At 35.1% G+C, this 20,618-nt stretch overlaps 1 protein-coding gene across 2 annotated transcripts in view; it reads right to left on the bottom strand.

Annotated features, from left to right (window-relative positions):
- Window positions 1–19,076, bottom strand: part of GABRG2 (gamma-aminobutyric acid type A receptor subunit gamma2) — a 112,103-nt gene extending 93,027 nt beyond the window's left edge. Inside the window, exon 1 of one of the 2 annotated variants that reach the window (XM_053907066.1) lies at window positions 18,485–19,076. In XM_053907066.1, coding sequence (XP_053763041.1) covers window positions 18,485–18,591 — 107 coding nt within the window. In that variant the 5' untranslated portion in view covers window positions 18,592–19,076. The remainder of the gene's footprint in view (window positions 1–18,484) is intronic. The other variant, XM_053907067.1, reaches the window with a different exon arrangement.
- Between the last annotated feature and the right edge of the window lie 1,542 nt (window positions 19,077–20,618).

Here is a 20,618-nt window from a genome sequence, read left to right as displayed (position 1 = left end):
GCTAAGAAAGAAATATCAATGAATACTAGAATTCTTATGGTGTAAACATTGATATTTATATAGATAATAATGATTATTAAACTGGCACATTCCTAATTTATCCCTTTATTTATAAAGTATTTTTATGTGATTTTTTTTTACCAAGTGATAAAAAATAATAATATTCTCAAATTCTTGTTTGGGTAAACTTTGCCACAGAGTAAAAGCTATGGCTTCAAAACCTGAATGATCTTGGGAAAGTGAAACAACTCTTCTTGCAATCTATATACTAATATGGAACTTTAAAAGGCAGTACCCTAAAGTGGGGCCATAACATGTTGATCTCATGCAACAATTTTTTTTCTATGAGGTAGCAGAACTTAGCCATTGCACTTGCATTATTGTCGGACTGTGACAACGCAGTGACAAACTCGGCCAATATAATTAAGGGGGGCTGCTCTCCTTCATTCTAGAAATACACAGTTTTCTATTTTTAGAAATAGTGTTTCAGGGTACACTGGAAATTCAAGATAGCATTGTCCTCAAAATTTATGTCCTATTAAGATCATCCCATATCAGTATTTCCGAGAACTTAGGACAACTGTCCTTGGTAAACAAGGCAGCTTTAAGTGTCACATAGGAATAACATTAAGACACTGAAACACCTAATTTGAAATTTTTCCCTTTTTAATTTTCTTTTAGCATATTCAGTTATATTAAAGACACTGTCTTGGTTTATTTGTAATTTGTCTTTAGCCACATTTGCCAATTTACTAATCTGCTTTCTAAGGAGAACATCAAGCTTAGCACTTCTAGTAGAAAGTAATATATACATTTAAAATGTCATAACACCACCCTGGTTTCATTGTATTTACTTGGCAGTTGTCTTGCATTATGAAAAGTAAAAATGATTTTTAAGATTTTCTTTTATTATTTAATGTATTAAATAAAATAATATGTTTTAAAAAGATACCAGTTTTATGAAAGATATCAAGGAAATAAATGATCAGATGTCACTGAGATGTGGCAAAAACCATGAAGGTAGCCAAATTTGGGAAATAATGCCTTATAGATTTAGATTTCTTGGTCCTTCACTTAATTAGCATGTATTTGAGATTCTTTTGTGCAGAGCACAACTGCAGATGGAAAGAAATAGAAAGTTCAATGCTGATATCAAAACACCTTTCATCTATTTGAGGAAACAAATACCTGAAAAGTCAGAAACAGGCAACACTTAACTAACAACACAAGGCAATAATAAAAACACTGTCATATGGTAGACCATGACTAATCTCTGTCTGCAGTACCTCCAACTTGATGGTAAGGTTATTTCTATGAACATGCTTTTGCATTTGCTGCAAAACCTTAATTTCTGTAGTAAGAAGGATAGTTTTCTCTGGAACATAAAACATTTTGAAGAACTGATACAACTTTTGCTCTTCCAGCAAAATAAAAGTCACACATATAAAAACTGTTCCCATATTTGCAAGGAGGCCACACATGTGGTTAGGAGGACCTCTTGTGTACTTTCTCTCAAAGGTTAAACTGTCCCAGATTTAGGTTAGTTTAAGGGTCACTGAAAACTAGTGTAAGAAAATGAAGGATGGGGGAACTTGGTTGGCTTAGTCAGTAGAGCATGTGACTCTTGATTTCAGGGTTATGAGTTCAAGCCCAATATTGGGTGTACAGATTATTTAAAAAATAAAATCTTAAAAGAAAAGAAAATAAAGAAAGGAAAAGAAAGGAAAATGAAGGCTGATTCTATTATATGCAATATCTACATATATTCAGATGTTTATTCAAATGTATTCAAAATATATTGAAAATTCCTATATTTGGACACTGTTCTGTGAGAGCAGAAAGTAAAATATTCCAATTTTGTTTTAATATTCAGATGTTTGGAAATATGGAGCTCATTTATTCAGGTGGCTGATTGAATTTTCACTTTTATGTGGAATTTTACTAACATGAGTACATACATCTGAGTGAGCATAATTATAGGAAATTTTTTTTCTCTCCTTTGTTTCTTTATTTTCTAAAATTGTACTGTATCTTTAAGTTGAAGTCAATACAATTTCCAACACCCTCTCTGTGGCCATGGTTACTTCTAGATCACTCTTAATGTTTTATTATTTGGCTCTTGCTGCCTAAAACATTTTCTTAAAATCAAGGTTTTATTAGTCACTTTAAAAAATTAATCAAATCTGTGGAACCTGGGTGTCTCAGTCAGTTAAGTGTCTGCTTCAGCTCAGGTCATGATCCAGTGGTTCATGGGATCCAGCCCCACGTCAGGCTCTGCGCTAACAGCTCAGAGCCTGAAGCCTGCTTCATGGATTCTGTTCCCTCTCTCTCTGTCCCTTCTTTGCTCATTCTCTCCCTCTCTCTCTCTCTCTGTCTCTCTCTCTCAAAAATAATTAAAACGTTAAAAAAATTAATCAAGTCTTATCTTTCAGTTTTCTTCCTCCTCAATTTCCCTATCCCTGTTATATAAGTAATCCATTTTTATCTCATTATAATGTAAATTTACATAACTAGGAATTATAAATACTCCAGATCATAGAAATTTTTATTCAATCATTAATTCACTTTGTATTAATCATTATGAAAGTATTGTAGATGTTAACAAAAAACTGTACTGAAAATGAGAATAAGTGCTCTGTAGATGTATTTTACAGAGTCCATACTTACTTTCGTTCTTAGAATTCCAAAACAATGTAAAAAAAAAAGAAATCCCAATAGAATTTGAAATCACCCTAACTTTGCCCCAGTTTAAGCACATTTTAAATTGTCATGCTGGTTCATAGGCAAATTAAAAATTTTAACAGAGAAAGCCCAGTTTTCATCATTTATGTACTAACAAACTTAGATCCTGTATCAGGAAATAAGGTTAAAAGCTTTAAGTGATAATGAATTCATATCATGTACAGAGTGCCTTAATGGAATAACAATGTCAATTTGTGTCTTTTCTAGATAGTGTATTATTACTTTTTTCAAGAGACTGATAACCTAATGCACAAACTACAAAAAGAGACTCCCACAGAATCCATACTTCCATGTGTTCCTTAACGGTATTCTTTCCATTCTTTCCAGTATCCTCAGGTACACAATCACCAGTGATGTCAAAGTAGATCAAATTGCTGGTTACCATTTCGGTGATATCACTATCAGTGAAAAAGTCCTGATTAATTCAGTCAAGAGTACAATCTCGAGTCAATATAAAAGAAACTTCCATCTCATCTGGAAAAACTTAATATGATCATGTTGTGTAAGCATTCCAGAAAAAAATAATCTAGTAATCCATTTTTAAAGTTATTATTCCGTAAGATATTTAATTCTGTCATACAAATAGTAGATTGCTGAGTAATAGTATGTATGTTTAACCTTATACAAAATTGCCCAATTATTCCCACTAGCAATGTATAAGAGTTTCAGGTGCTCCACATCCTTACCAACCCTTAGTCTTGCCAGTATTTTTTTTATTCTACCCATTCTGATAAGTGTATACTGGTATCGTAATGTACATTTACATTTAATGGCTATGACAGTTGAACCTCTTTTTGTGTGTGTTTACTGACATCTTGATAACTTAGATGAATCTCAAAAGCACTATATGGAGTCAACTAGATGATGCCACTTATATAATATTCTTCAAAAGAAAACAACTACACTAATGAATAAAAGACCAGTTTTTGTCAAGATTTAAGGGAGGGAGAATGGTTTGACTACAAAGGGTGGTAGGAGGGAGTTATTTTGGGAAGGGGAGTAATAGAACAATTCAGTATCCTGCTACTGAATTACAAGAATTTATGTTTGTATTAAAATTCATAAAACTCCCTACCAAAAAAGGTCATTTATGCTTGATGTTAACCTAAAAATGAAACAAAGAGCTATTATGCTGTAAACTTAAATCACTGAACATTTTAAAATATTCTTTGATATGAGATATTTGTGAAATTTCCAGATACTAAAGTATGAGGTGATTGAGTCTAAACATTTAAAAATCTTCTGGGGAAAAAGGAATTTTATTAATGAAATGGTAATGTGATTTCCTTTTAAATTGGTACAATGATATTTGGATTTCTTTCAGCTTTTTAGATGGAATATTACTTTTCATGGCTTTGTTGTTCACAGATTACGTTCAGCAACATATTTTATGGATAAGAAATAAGTATACTTTTGTTAATGCTCTTGGAGAATCCCTTAAAATCTAAAATTCAGTCATCCAAATAACTGCTCTTAAGTCATATTGATTAATTTGGAAATAAGAGACTATCGTTGCTACTTCTTAGATACAGAATATTCATCTTTATAAAATATATTTGTTTAAACACATTATTTAAATATAGTGCAATCATTTCATAACAATGCCACAAAATAATTACTACACTTCAAATAATTGACATAATAGCAGAATTAATAACTAACTCTTGATCCCACTAAGATTCTGTAACAAACTGTAGAACGCTACTATATATAACTCTAAGGAAGGTTAAAGTAAAAAATTTCATTAATTGCAGGCAATTGAGAATTGGTAGGTAAATTGCAACTCTTACCATTCCCCAAATCATAGAGTCACACTTCTTCCTTAAGAAAAAAAATTGATGGTGTTATTATATGAGGCATTTCCCCTGACACAAACCCCTTATCTGGAATATAATTCAACTTTTTCACTAAAGCTACAACTCCATGTAATAGGAAGTAGATTTCTGCCTCCTAAATCCTATGTCCTGACTTTTTCATTCTTAGTTACTATCCTCCAGCCATCTGGGCCTTTTTTTAGTTCCTAAATCACACCAAGTTCTTACTCCATTCAGGACCCTTGCACATGCAGTTACCTATGATAAGAACCATCTTCACTTCAATCTTTTCATGGATAATTTTTGTAATACTCATATAAACTCAATTTCTTATCCATTAGTCAGAATGGCCTTTCCTGACCATTCTACCTAAAGTAATTCTTTTCTTTTCTCCATCATATCAAATTTTTATTTCTTCAACACTCACCTCTCTTTGAAGTTTGTTTGTGTACTGTTTTTCCCTAAACTGTAAGGTCTAAAAGAATTAAGAAGGTACCTATTTTTCTCATGGTTTTATCTCCATCCCCTAGTATAGTGCCAAACAAGTATTGGGAATGCAACAAATATTTATTTATGGCAGGAAAGCAGGAGACAAGAAGGAGGAAATTGGTCTGCTTTGCATTTGTTAAATTCACGTTTAACATAGCAATTTAAAGCTCAACAAGAGTCTAATGACATCCCATGTTAGCCTATTTCAAGGAGAAAGTGGACAGAATCACATGGACCTATGGGTTGAAAAAAATGATTGAGCATGAAATGTTTACCTGGTTACACAATTTCCTTAAATCAGAGGCAGTAAGTGAAACAAATAAATATAGAATAGAATATTTTCTATAAGTAAATTTATAAAAGTATAATTATAATATATAATAAATAGTATAGTGTTTTGCTTTTAAAAGCACATCTTTATTCTAGAAAATAACTTCCACAAGAGCAAGGACTGGTTTGTCTCATTCAATGCTTTTCAGCATCCGGCATAGTGCCAGGAACAAAGTGGCTATGGATTAAACAAAAAGTGATTCACAAAATAAACAGGAATTAAGAAGGGCACTATTCAGATCACCTAAATCAGAGTATGTAACCACTAATTCCAAACTTCTGCTTTATGTGCATTTTTCTGATAAATTTCATTTATACCTAAACATCGACTAAGATTCTGCTTAGGAGATTACTTGGAATCTGAGGTCCAAATAATAAAATTAATGAGAAAATATCTCTCTCCCTATTATGATTCTCTACAGAGTCTACTTTCATACTTATTCATCAGAGAAATTGAGCTGTATATGGGAATGGTAGCATATCTACAAAAAGGAGCTCTTATCATGGACCTCAGAAACTCTGTAAATGGCCTGTTGACCACAAGGGTATTTGAAAAGTTACATGTTTCAAGGAGTACTTAATGGCCAACAGGGCCATTATGTTGTCCATTGAGTTCATTTTATTTGTTGTTTATTGTATTATATAAATATTTGGGGGAGGTGACATGTGGTGTGACTAAGAAGTTTTCTTTTTCCATTTAGGTAAGGTATCACTACCGGATATTTTTCATCCTTTTAACTATAAGAATTAGTTCAGTTAAGTATCTTTTACTATGATCTCTCCTTTTTAACCATGAAATAGAAGAGATTTATATTAAAAATATTCTTCAATCCTAAAACATCTCAATGATGGAAATTCTGAATTATAGAATTTCAAAATCTTCAAAAGAAAATTGAGAGGGAAGAGCTCTGAAAGTAGTATGTGTAAAGGAGATAGGAAAATTAAACTAGCATTTGAAAGAAAACAGTAAAATATAGTGGGAGAGTCAAGTTGTATCTGATGAAAAATCAGAAGCTGACACTCGAGAGGTTGTCAGGGATCAGATCATGAAAGACCATATTGAGTATTCACATGCCCAGTTTGCCTGGGAAAGTTCCAGTTGGCACCTGTGATCCTGACAGAATTATTAATAATTATACCCTTTCACTATAAAAATGTCTCCATTTTGTATAACAAATATATGGTATATTACCTGCAAGTCTACATAAGACAACTGGATCTTATGGTATTAGGGGAGTTACTGCAAATATTTAATGTGGCAATATAACAACCATATTTGTATTTCAAGAAGTCATTCTGGGGGGCCCTGGGTGGCTCAATCGCTTAAGCCTCTGACTTCGGCTCAGGTCATGATCTCATTCATGGTTTGTGAGTTTGAGCCCCACGTCAGGCTCTGCGCTGACATCTCAGGGCCTGGAGCCTGATTCGGATTCTCTCTCTCTCTCTCTCTCTCTTTCCCTCTCTCTCTCTCTGACACTCCCCACCCCCTTGTGCTCTGTCTCTCTCTCAAAAATAAATAAAATGTAAAAAATTTTTAAAAAATAAGTTATTCTGAAGTAAAACTATTTTTATTTGCAGATAACAATATTGCATATAAAAAATCATAAGGGACCTATAAGAACTACTGGAATAACTTTTAGAACAAATACTAGAGGATATAAAAGTAATATACAAAATATATTGCTTTTCTATATAATAATAATAAACAGAAAATAATTTAAAAACATAACTTAAAATGAGACAAAATACTTAATAAACTTAAGGAGAATGTGCAGTGTCTACACTGAAATATATAATTAGTGAGAAGAACTTAAGAAAACCTAAACATAAAGAAAGATAAACCATGCCCATGGATTATAGGACTTAACATTGTCAAAATGTCAATAATTTTTAACTTGATCTATACATTCAGTACCACTTCAAAAGAGACACAGCAGGACATTTTTGTTTTGTTTGTTTTTGTATAAGTTGACAAATTTACTAAAAATATGTGAGGATATAAAAGATGGAAAATAGACAAATCAGATCTTGCAAAAGAAAAATACATAAGGATCTATTTCATATTCAGTGCCTTATTTCAAGATTTATTACAAGGCTACAATGATCAAAGTTATATGGTACTGACTTAAGAATAGTCAAGTAGACCAATGGAATAGAAAACAGATTTCAGAAACAGAACTCAACATACATGTTAATAACATTTTGACAAAGTTCAAAGGAATGTCAATAGGAAAAGGAAAATCCTCCCAGAAAATAGGGCTAAGACCATTGGATAAATGTATAGGGGAAATGAATCTCATCCTCTAACATATTAAATGAAAATAATAAAAAATTGAGATGGATCAAAGAGAAATCTATAATTACAAAGCCTCTAGAAAAAAATATGAAAATATTTTTGCAAACTTGGGGGAGGCAAATATCTTAGATAGGATAGAAAACCACTAACCAGAATAGAAACAATGATGAATTATACTTTAAAATTGAACATTTTGTTCATCTAATCAATAAATAATAATCCCATAGACTGGAAAAATATTTTCACTACTTATATCTGACAAAGGACTTTTATTTATAATTCATAAGGTACTCCTACAAATCAATAATAAAATATATCAAAACAAACAAAAAAACCTGAATAGGTACAACTTTACTCCCACTATAATGGTTAAAACCCCAAAGGCTTTAGTTACCAGCTTCTGACATGTCCCCAGTGATCCTTATCTTCCTGGTATTCACACATTCACACTTTTACCTAAACCTTTCCCACTGTGTATCAGGATTGTTCTCTGTTACTAACACCACATGGCAATAGTATTGGTACATAATTATAAGATTTTATTACAAAATTCTATGGCTTCTATCTTGAGTTCTCTCTTGCACGCATGAGCGTGCATTCTCTCTTTCTCTCTTCTTTCTTTTCACTCCACTTCTCCATCACCATGGAAAGGCCACCAGTCAAGGAAATGGAGCTTCCTATCAATATAGGAGTGAACTTGGGAATGGATTGTCCAGAACCTGCAGATATCTGGAACCCTGTTCAAGAACTTTATTGCAACCTCATGAGAGATCGTGAACCAGAATCATCCAACTAAGTCACCCCTGGATTTCTGATCCTCAGAAACCTTGTAAGATATGCTTTGGATACCTGCTTATATAGAAATAGGTAACTAAAACAAAGGCAGACAATACCTAAAGTTGTAAGGGCTTGCAGCAACTTGAACTGTCACACATTAGAAAATTGTTCCAATAATTTCTTATAATATACAAATAAATCAATTCTGTGTCCCATCAATCCCCCCAAGAGAAATGGAAACAGGTCCAAAGAAACACTTGTACAGTAATGTCCTTGCCAGCTTTGCCCAAACTGCTTCAAATTGGATACATCAAGAAAAGACTCAGTAAACATGCTGTAATTCATACCATGGATTCTTAACAATAAAAAGGAACTCATAATATCTGCAACATTATTATGTCTCAAAAACGTTATGTTTAGCAAAAGCAGCTAGGTACAACCTGTTGATTTCATCACTATCAAGTTCTAGAACAGGAAAAAAAAAGTCTATGGTGAGAAAAGCCACAAGAGAGACTACCAGAAGAAGGGAGGAAAGGGAGAGTAGACAGGTAGCTAGTTGGAAAGGAGCACAAGAAAATCTACAGGTGTGATGGAAAGTAATATATATTAAAAACCTGTGTGTGTGTGTGTGTGTGTGTGTGTGTGTGTGTGTGTAGGAGGGATGGTTATACTAGTGGATACATTTGAAAAAATTCATCTAACTATACACCTAAATTCTGAATATTTTACTACATCCCAATTGTCTTTATTTAAATAATATATTTGATACAAGGAAAGTCTCTTTGCTGGGTGGTAAATTACTAAGATAGCAAAACTGGAATCAGAACGATACTTTGGGTGACAGATATAGTACCCTACACAACAGATAATGTTGAGTTTAATTCTATGATCATACCTATTAGGCACAAAGAAAAACATGAGTTAGTCATGACACTTAATAGCAAAATATCAGCTTGGATTGTCTCCTTCCTCCTTACTCTCCAGGGTTTGCTGGACAACAACGTGAGTTTGCTCTGAAAAATGGGTTGAGTAATTTTGCTCAGAAACTAAAAGACAGTGGTGTCACACTATCTCTGGAAAAAGATGCTCCTTTGCATATCATTAAGGAAGCTATCTTCAAGAAGTTTCGTATGTTAGCATATATTTTCTTATTATATTGGCATCTAATTGACATCTGTTAGAAATATTAAGTTTATAATAATGATCTAAAATCAATGATTAGCATAGGCATTCTACAAACTCGGGGACCTCTCCCCTATTTTCTTTTCCTATACAAGTTAAGGTAGGAGACTAAAGAACTAGAGAATTTTTATTAAGAAACTCTCTTCTGCACTCTCCTAAAATTTGGAGTTTAACAGAGGTGGAGAAGACACTTCTGCTTCTAGGAATATCCCCAGGAAATAGACCCTATAGAAGTAACAAAAACAATAACAAAAATGACAACATACAAGGGATGATTAACATGTGTGAAGCCCTTTACACATATCATATCAATTACTACACAAAATAATCTTATGTAAAATTATTATCTTCCTTTTTTTATTTGAAGACACTAAGACTACATGAAGGTGGCTGAGAGCCATCAAGTGATGGTAGGGATAGTAATTGGAATTCTGGTTAAGTGTGGCTCCATAGCTTATGTTCTTTAAGGACTACATTACACTACAGGACCTATTTGCTTTTTTGTTTTTACTGGCAGCTGCATATGCTGAATTTAGAGTGAGATACTGTTAGGAAAATAAAAAGGCTTTTCTTTCTTCCTTTTATAAAAAAAGACAAATTTCAGGGAAAAGAAAATGAATTTTTAATTATTTAATTGAAAAAGAATTATTAAAGATCTATTAGAGGCAAAGCCTTTCTCTAAAAGCCTGGGTTATATCAGTAGACAAATCAGCAACCTTGCTTTCATTAATACTGGCTTCTAGCTAAGGGAGGCAGAAAATGAAAAGTAAAAAATAATAAACCTGTAAGCAACATATAATAAAATTATCTGCTTAATTACTTAAGGCTTGAAGTATAAGGAAGGATCAAACATAGATGAGGATAAGTGGAATTTTGAGTACAAGGTTGAGGGTTGTTTGCAACATTACATTGAATAATCAGTGTAGGCCTCATTGGGAAAGTAATATTTGAGAAAAGACTTGAAGTAGGTGAACTAGCCAGTGGATACTTGGAAGAAATATTGCAAAGGTAACACAAGTTTTTAGTTAAAAAAATTTTTAATGTTTATTTTTGAGAGAGAGAGAGAGAGAGAGAATAGGCGGGGGAGGGGCAGAAAGAGAGGGAGACACAGAATCTGAAGCAGACTCCAGGCTCTGAGCTGTCAGCACAGAGTCTGACTCAGGGCTCAAACCCATGAACTGTGAGATAGTGACCTGATCTCAAGTCAGACCAGACACTTAATGACTGAACCACCCAGGCGCCCTGGGAACAGAATATTAAATATACTTTCCCTGTTGTCACGACCAATGTCGAGAACAGAGAAAAAATGGCAAGAAGTGTTAGGATCTCATTTAATACAAATCTGTTAGGCACCAAAAAGAGGCAGACCTTGCTAGAGAAGGCTAAAACAGGTCATGGATTCCTTTTCCTTTTCCCAGTTTGGAGCCACATAACAGATGTGTAAGGAATCAATGACAGAGGTGTTCTTACAGAAGAAGGTTATTGGCCTATGAGTAGAAAGAGCTGTGCAATTTCATATCCCCTCTTCCCATGGAGGTACTTGTTCCACTTCTATCTCAAGACAATTAAAAAAGAAGTCACAAAATCCACTCATAGATGTCCACTGTGAGAGAAAACTAAGGAGGGCAATTGCTATCCCTACCCCAAACAGAAAATTGCATACCTGCTTTAATGCTCTCTGAAACAGAGTGGATAGAGAACTCTTAGGTAAATTTGGCCTTTATTCTCTATAATCTGAAGAGTCTAAATGACTAGCCTGATTCTTTCCTGAAGAAGTCTAAAGGTAATAGGCTTGTTTGAATGACCCAATAGTGAATAGAGTTAGAAAGATCTTCACTTCCAGAATCTGACAGGGAGTTTGCTAAGTCTATCAGTTCATATTTTCTTCCTCCCTCACTCCTTCCCTCCTTCCTTCTTCCCTCTCTCTCTCCCTCCCTCTCCTCTCTGCCCTTCCCATGAATGCCAAAACAAATGAATGCCAAAACAAAACAAAATCATCTTGGAATTGTCTTTAAAAACTGTCTATCTGGTGAGATGATGCTAGCAGGGAATCAGGGTGGGTATATTTTGGAGTGGAGCTGAAGGGGTGTCATCCAACATCAGCCATCATATAGTATAACTCATGTCAGGGAATAATGTGATGTTATAGGTCCCCAAAAGTGGGGAGGAGAAAGAGGGTATCTTCATAGAACCCATCCAATCTCCCCATGAAAGAATAATTGAACATTTAGGTATCTGTCACCCAGATAATACTAATTAAGATCTTTCTCCTCCTTTAATTATCTTCTATCTTTCCACTCCAATCTCAAAAAATAGTCAAAAACAGCATAACAAGAGCATAACAAACATAACAGCATAACAAGCATAACAAAAACAGCATAACAAAAAATAGTCAAAAACAAGCATAACAAGCCAAATCCTAGGTCAAGCCTGATCAAAAGAATAGAAGAAAAAACAAAACAAAACTCACTGGGAGGTTGAAAGATCAATTTAGATGAGAGTTTAATACCTAAAAACAAGATTATTCTAAACTCTAAAATAAAGAGAAAACTTATAGGATTTGTCTTAGATATTGTCCAGGTGTGAGGAAAAGAGATTCAACAGATGAGGTTTGAAGAGAAACACAATTTCTAGGCTGTACATAGCAAGTTCAATAAATCTGTTATTGGGAGGTTCAGGCAAATTTTAAGTATCATCTCCTAAGAGAAGACATGAAATTAAAGATCTACAAAAATCCTTAGGAAAAAAATAATGAAAGACGAAATCGAAACAACTAAACTAAATATTCAAGCAGAAATAATATTACTACTTCAATATCTGGGTATCTATGTTCAATATGTTAATATTTAAGGTTGACATTTTAATCACCTCAATCATACAAGCAACTGCTTAATTAACTTTGGCATATGATAGCTTAATATCAAAGTGCTTAAGCTTCAATTTCCAGAGGAGTATGAACTTACACCTAGAAACTGGGGCTTTATTTTTTTTCTGAGAATTTTTGCATGCACATTCTTTTCTCTGGTCTCATGAGTTTGATAAGGAAAATAATATTTTCTTTGTGAAAGCTGTAGGAAATGAGATATGGAGAAGTTAAGGGACTAGTCTGAGTCTTCTTGAATATTAGTTGTACAGCAGGATTAAAACTCCTCTAATCACATTCTTAGGGCAATAATCCAAACTACACAAGTATAGCCACCCTTTTGCTTTCTAATGGTAAGAAAATACTTGGATTGTTTTGAGATATGAAAGGCCTCTCTAGTTGACTTTACTGGGAGGGTTGTTTGCTATTCATTTCTCCCATATTCTGGAGAATAAATATCCTTTAAAAGAAAATAAAAAACCCTTCTTTAAGTTACACATTAGTGGCTTGGAGTAAAAATAAAATTTAACTCCAAATCATATTAATCCTTATAGTATTGTGATAAGATTGCAAAATATGGTAATAATTCTATATCATTAAAAAATCATTGTATAACTCTATAGATAAAATGCCATGTAAATGCTAAATAAGTAGCACTGGCATTACACTCTCCACCCATTAATAAGGAAAACCATATGAATAGCAAATAAAATAATAGTGGGGAAAACAAGAATACTTTTAAGCAAAGATCCTTTGTAATCATTGAAACCCTGCCATGAACACAAGTTTGGTTGTAGAACCAAAGTCTACGTAGTAAGACCAATATGTACTTGTTCCCCTTCAATTACAAGTATGTGTCATTCCAGGGGCACCTGGGTGGCTCAGTTGGTTGAGTGTCTGACTCCGGCTCAGGTCATGATCTCGCTGTTCATGAGTTCGAGCCCCACATCCGGCTCTGCGCTGACAGCTCAGAGCCTGGAGCCTGCTTCAGATTCTGTGTCTCCCTCTCTCTCTGCCCCTCCCCACTTGTGCTCTGTCTCTCTCTGTCTCTCAAAAATAAACAAATGTTAAAAAAAAAACATTTAAAAAAACAAGTATGTGTCATTCCAGCAAAGTCTACTTGTATTTCAACAATGAAAAGCCCGTTTTGGAATGGCTAGGAAACTGTGGCAGTGACAAGGAGCCAGAGCCCTACTAACATATTTACAACAAAGATAAAGTCTCCAAAGTTAGCATTATTTCCCTTCAATTTGAAAAATTCTTTTTTTTTTAAGTTTGTTTATTTTCAGGGGCACCTGGGTGGCTCAGTCAGTTGGGCGTCCGACTTCAGCTCAGGTCATGATCTCACAGTTCGTGAGTTCAAGCCCCAAGTCGGGCTCTGTGCTGACAGCTTAGAGCCTGGAGCCTGCTTAAAATTCTATGTTTCCCTCTCTCTCTGCTCCTCCCCCACTCATGCTCTGTCTCTCTCTCTCCTTCAAAAATAAGTAAAAACATTAAAAAATTTTAAGTCTATATATTTTCAGAGAGACAGAGACAGTGTAAGTGGGGAGGAGCAGGGAGACTGAGAGCGAGAGACAGAGAGAAAGAGAGAATTCCAAACAGGCTCCATGCTACTAGCACTGAGACCAATGTGGGGCTTGAACTCATGAACTGTGAGATCATGACCTGAGCTGAAATCAAAAGTCGGATGTTTAACCAACTGAGCCACCCAGGCACTCCCAACTTGAAAATTTTTTGACATGGAAGCAAATTTCAAGTGTATAGAACAGAGACCTGTATCATTAAGTATTCTGTAGTTCAAATATTTTGAGGAGATTATTCTAAATTAAGTCTAAGATATCAGACAGACATTTATGTAACTATTTAAATTAAAAGCCAATTCTTAAATTCCTGCCTATAAGTCAAATATTTTGTGTAGATGGTGATGGGCAGCTGGATTTTGAGAAATACTGGGTGATCATATTTTTCTTTTTTCTTTTTTTTCCAGGTACATGTTTGCCCCAGGGTAGACTGTTTGAAATTTTACACCTACAACTAAGCAATTAACTATGCTGAGGAAATTATTTTTCTTCTAAATAAAACCAAGTGGAGGATTTAGAAATATAGGAAAGAATAAGGTTGTAGCTAGAGATGAATTCTGTTAACAAACAGGGTTATAGTGAAGAATCACAAGATCCTCTCTACAAGCAGGATCATAGCCTGTTAAAGTTAAAACTATGAAAAAATTGGTTATGGGTCAAAATCTTCAGCAGCTCACCGTAAGAGTCACCTGAAGCATTTCTGTTCAGGGAACAGCTAAGAACAGAAAATATTTACAAGTCTTGAACTCAGTTTTCTTCTTTTATAATTCAGTGTGGGGCACCTGAGTGGCTCAGTCAGTTAATCATCCAACTCTTGGTTTCAACTCATGATCTCAAGGTCTGTATAGGTTCAAGCCCCAAGTCAGGCTCTGTGCTGACAGCGTAGAGCCTGCTTGGGATTCTCTCCCTCCTTCTTTCTCTCTCTCTCTCTGTCTGTCCCTCCTCTGTTCATGTTCTATCTCTTTCAAAATAAACTCAAAAAAATAAAAAAATAAATTAATAAATGAAATAAAATTCAGTGCTCAAACTTCAAGGTAAGGGTTACATTTAATATCAAAAAGTTAATCAAATTCATGTCTATTCAATCTATCCTTGAAAAAAATTATGTTATAAAAATCTTATTTTATTCTGATAGATATAAAAATATATTTGCTTTTAACACTTATTCCTATTTATTCTAAAAAGTTTCTATTACATTAAAATTTCTATTTCTTTTTTCTTGTTAGGGTATCTTTACTCTGAGGTGAAATGTAGTTACATTGAAAGAGTTTATAAAATTGTAAAATTTGTTTTAAAACCTGTATGTATGAAAAGTTGTACATGGAGTGTATGTAGTTTGTGAACATAATTACACACACATTCACACATGTATGCATATTTTATTTTTTCAGCCAATGTTTACTCACACATGAGTTGGGTTTACTAAAATTATTTCTAGATATTCCTTATCCTTTGTGGTTTATATAATATGCCCAATGTTACAAATGAAAAATTCTGTATATGAACTGACTCATTATGCTCCGTTGAGTAATAAAATAGCATTAATCAAAGCACTTGTAAATATTAAATATGGTGATAAATAAACTTCTAGAAATCAGCAAAGTAAATACCACTTTTTTTCAATGTGGGTCTAGGGTACTTATTGAAAGTGAATATTCCTGAGATCCATCCCAGAAATAAAGATTGAGAATCTTTCAGTGTAGGGTTCAGGAATCTCCATTTTGGTAAGTTTTTTAGGTGATTCTTATGACAGCACTATAAACAAGATACAGGACAGTTTACATAACTCTGAGTTTCAGAAACTAATATTTCCCACACAAGAAGAGATATTAAGTGCTAACATCCTCATCCCAATGCTTTATATCCTCTTTGTTTTCCTTTGGTATAAACACAACGTAATAAATTTAGTCAATTTAATAAGGGGTAAAAACTTATTCTTTGCATGTATATAAATGAAAAAGTCAATTAAATATTTGTTTCTTAAAGTTCCCTTCAACTTTCTAGGTGGTTCTACTGCCACTATTTACCCCCCAAACGTCTTTTAAATTGGCTCCTAAGATCCTACATTTTCCCAGATGCTTTTTTGTCCTCCTTTAGAATCAGCTTTAGACATCAAAGCTTCTATTTCCATCCGGCCCTATTCAGCCACTCAAATGGCTTTTTTTTTTTTTTTATGAGATTGCAGCAAACTAAAACTCTGATCACATTCTCTGCACTAAACTGCAATGACTCCATTCCCTCTCATTACTGAGAAAATATGCAAATCCTCCTATTGGAGAGTTTACATTACACATTATTTACATTATTTAGAGCTATCTAAAAAGCTCATCTACTAAGCAAAGAATTGAAAATTAAAATGTATCACTAAAGTTTTACTTTTTATATAATATTGGAAAAGTCAGAGCTGTGGCAACAAAAAGGCATGTTAAATATGATACTATTATGAAAAATAATAAAATTATATATTTTTCATTAAAATAAGGCTATTGGAGATAAATAAGAATATCTTCATTGATTTAGTTATAAAATTGTTTACTAAGATAGACATGAAGAGGAAGGAAAGACATATTTCCCTATGTCCTGTCTAGATTTCAATCCACAGGTTTCATAAATGGTAACAATATGAGAATGATATTCTATCCATAAGCAACTATCAACTCTTTAATTCCTGAGACAAATTAAGAGCTACACAAAACACTGAACAGAAATATATATGCATAATTTTTAAATAGAAAAAATGATTTTCCAGGATTCCACTCAAATGTATTGCATAGAACAATTTCCAGTGAAAGGTAGTATACACTTCTGAGAAAGCTACCTAATCTTATACTCTTAATGAAAACACATTCTATTTTTATAGTAAAGAACAAAGGTATGAAAAGTGCTGAAAGAATTAAGCAGAACCTGTCTCTGCTTAAAAACTCCAAAAAAAAAAAGGCTTTCACTCCTTGTTTTCCCTGTGTCTCTTCTTTATCAGAAATCTTTATCTGCCAATACCTACCCTAGAGAATGGAGGACCAGAGAAGTTAACAAGAAAATTTTGATAAAATAAAATAAAAGTTTAACTCTCATGCCTTTTGTCTTCTTTTGCCACAACTACTACACAAGAGTATCAACTCCCACAAAAACCTTAGGGCAATGACTTGATTTCTTCTATAGCCAGTTTTCTTCTCTTCTTTTTGTGGGGTGCTAGGTGGAGGAAGATAAGAGTAATTCTTCCAGAGCTTTACTTCAAAATGACAGTATAGAGGAAAGTAAGAAATGTAAGTAGTGGACTTCTAACTTGACTTTGGCCCTGGCTAGAAATCCTGAGGGTATGTGTACGTGAGGTCCAGGGGCTATTCAGGTGTGTAGATAAATGATGATCTATAGGTGGAAGAATATTCTCCTGATACTTTTGGTGCAATGAAGTTCAGGAAAATTTGGGTGCAAAGCACTTCAGAGCATATAATTGCTCAGCGTTTTTAGGAATTCATCTTCCCCTTACCCATTTTCCATTTAGTGCAGCAAGGCTTTAAGGTATCAATGCATAACTTCACAATTTTGGCTTAACATTTACTTCGTTCAGCTTATTTTTCAACACTGCAGCAAGACCACCTCTTTTCTAGCCATATATCCTCTATAAATTCATCAACTACATTATCCACCCCATGCCCCAGTCCTCCTCCCACCTCCTGGAGGGTGTAGAGAAATCAGAATAGTCCCACCACCACCACCCCCAGAGCTTTTTAGTGCTCTCTGGCTCCCTTGGCCTTCTGTCTGCACTATAGGGATGTCCTGTATAGAATTAGAGATGTCCTATGGGATTAGATAAGCTTCTTTTCCTTTTGGCCCTAACTGGGACTGCTGTCCCTGGTGCTGAACCATGTCTGCCCATCAGGGAATCTGCTGCTAGGTCAATGGGACTGAAGAGAAAATCTGGCTGACTGATCTTAAGAATGTCCAGGTGCAGGAGCAAGCAATACTTTGGTGTACAGGAACAGAACCCCTCCCTGCCACATACATACATCTCCTGGGTGTGATCCAGGATCCCATTTGCAGTTTTCTGCTCTAGACCCCCCACCCAAAATGCCTCCAACATGGCCTCAATTGCCGGCATGTATCAGTTCAGCCCACCTCCATATCAGATTGCAGTATTATCAAAATGCTACTCCCCAAATACAAAGTCTTCATGACGTTAGCTTTTCTACTCTAAAACAAAACAAATAAAATCAAAAAAATTAAGAAATAAATGAAAGTGACCTTCCTCTTTTCTCCCTCTCTTTTCTGCCCCCCTATTTTCACATTCCCCTCATTTATAACCCTATATCCCAGAACAGTGTTTAAAATCTGGGTGGTCTCCCGATTTCCACATCCCTCCCCCTCCCCCATGTCTCCGGAACAAAACAACGCTGAAAACAGCACATCTTACCCGGGGTAGAGCGATAGCAGGAGCAGAATCCACACCGTCATTTTCTGTGAAAATACAGGAGTCGAGTAGTCTGAGCTTCCTGTGCTCCATATATTTGTCGGACTCATCGCTTTTTTTCCTCCTCTGCCTCTAGCCTCTTGGGTGCAAAAGGATCCCTCCCCTTTGTATTATTATTATGCTTATGATCTGATGGTGGCTCCCCCCACCTGCCTCTAGTAGGTCCCTTCACTGAGATGCTGTGTTGCCATCAGCTCTGGGAATTAATATTCAGGGGGCAGAAATAAGATCAACACAAACGCTTGCAGATACCATCAAAGCGTCAGCTCTGGGAGCGGCTTCCAAGACTAGGGGAATAATGTATTTGAGGCAGGGGGAGGGTACAGGGAGAGACGCACACCGAGACAAATAAGGGAGAGAGATGCGCGCACACTCTACACATACTCCTGCCCCTGACACTTACACATACTCCCCCGGTCCATCGTTTTAGGATTATTTGTTTGCTGTTTTGATTTTTTTCTTTTAGTGAGGGCAGGCAGGGCTAAGGCTGTGTGTGTGTGTGTGTGTGTGTGTGTGTGTGTGTGTGTGTGTGTGTTTAAAAGAAATTTAAAAAAAAATCAAAGAGTCTCTGCGCAATTAACTATCACGCAGATTAACTATGAGGTCAAAGTGGAAGTGATGCACGCTGCTGCAGCACGAATTAACACATGCGTGGTGTCTTCCCAGCGCTTTTAAACTCCTTACTGCACACACAAGCATGCAAAGACTGACTTTCATGGGAACGAGAGATGCTTTAGCAAGCCCCTAAACTATATCACCAGTGACAGAAGGTTTGTCTCATCAGATCTGCCAAGAATCCTTATTAAAATCGTCAAGTCTTAGAAGTCACGGTTACACTGTAGGAGGAGGAGGGGCAGAAGTGGGGGATGGGGGAGGAATGACCGTTTCTCTCTAAATCTCCCTGTAGGGAAACAGATTTGGTGAATTTTCCATTTGAATGAAGGGAGAAAACATTGATAGAATTAAAAGACAAGAAAAAATTCTATGCTCCCCAGGATTCACTCCTCCCTTTTTTGTTCCCCTTCCCCAGTGAAAATGTAAAGACACAAACACTTGAAGGATGAAAATAATTACACTGAGATAGTTGTTTAAGTAAAGAATATAGACCACAAAATAGTGGCTGCTTTTTGAAGACAGTTGGTCAAAGGGGAAAGGTCAAGAGGACATTTAATAATATAAGGAGATTTCTATTCACTGTGTGGGAATTGCCTTTTTTGTTGTTGTTGTTCTGCTTGGTGACAATCCTGAAAATTTCTGGGGTGGATGAGTCGTGTTAGCATGCTTCCTTCTTGCTTAGAATGTTACCATGGATACTGATACATGGGAGATATCCCTCTGTGCCATCCTAGTTCATCTGCCACAGAGGAAACCCCATTACTCATCATAAGAAGAAAGTGAAAATTGTTTCAAGTTTCCAGTAGAGTCCAGACCACAGCAAAGATGTTTATGAACAGATACAGGTGAAGAGGACTAATAAGATGCCTTGTTGCCATATAGCAGGGAGTCATTTCAAAACCAGTGGCTTTTCTACAGAAAGTCTTCCAGGTGGGGAACTTGAGTAAGGAGTCCAGGAGGCAGAGGAATAGAATATTCCAACCACAACCCTAAACTCTGCCCAAGGAAAGCAGAGAGAATTGATAGAAGTTGAGGAAATTCATTCTGACAATGAAGCAAAAAGGGTCTAACAGACACACCTGGAATCCTAAAGGCCTTAAAAATCTGCCTCATTTTATGACATTTAAACAGAATCCAGTCAAAACAATAGTCACAGGAAGCAGGCAAGTGACTTCTTTCTATTGTTATTAAAATAGAGGGAGAAAAATTATAAATCTCTGTCTTTGTAATTTTCTTGTTCCTTGCTATACTGTGAAGAACTTTGGCCCTCTTTATGTTTACATTTATTTACAAAAAGATGCTAGGTTGTTAATAGTTGTATCTTTGTTTTGTTTTAATTTTTGATGTTTATTTGTTTTTGAGAGAGAGAGAGAGAGAGAGAGAGCATGAGCAAGGGAGGTATAGAGAGACAGGGAGACACAGAATCCCAAGCAGGCTCCAGGCTCTAAGCTGTCAACACAGA

Source organism: Panthera pardus, unplaced genomic scaffold, assembly GCF_024362965.1.
Source record: "Panthera pardus isolate Hobbes unplaced genomic scaffold, ASM2436296v1 HiC_scaffold_2, whole genome shotgun sequence".
NCBI lineage: Eukaryota > Metazoa > Chordata > Mammalia > Carnivora > Felidae > Panthera > Panthera pardus.
Note: the sequence above shows the minus strand (reverse complement) of the source record. Positions and strands in the feature narration are given on the sequence as shown.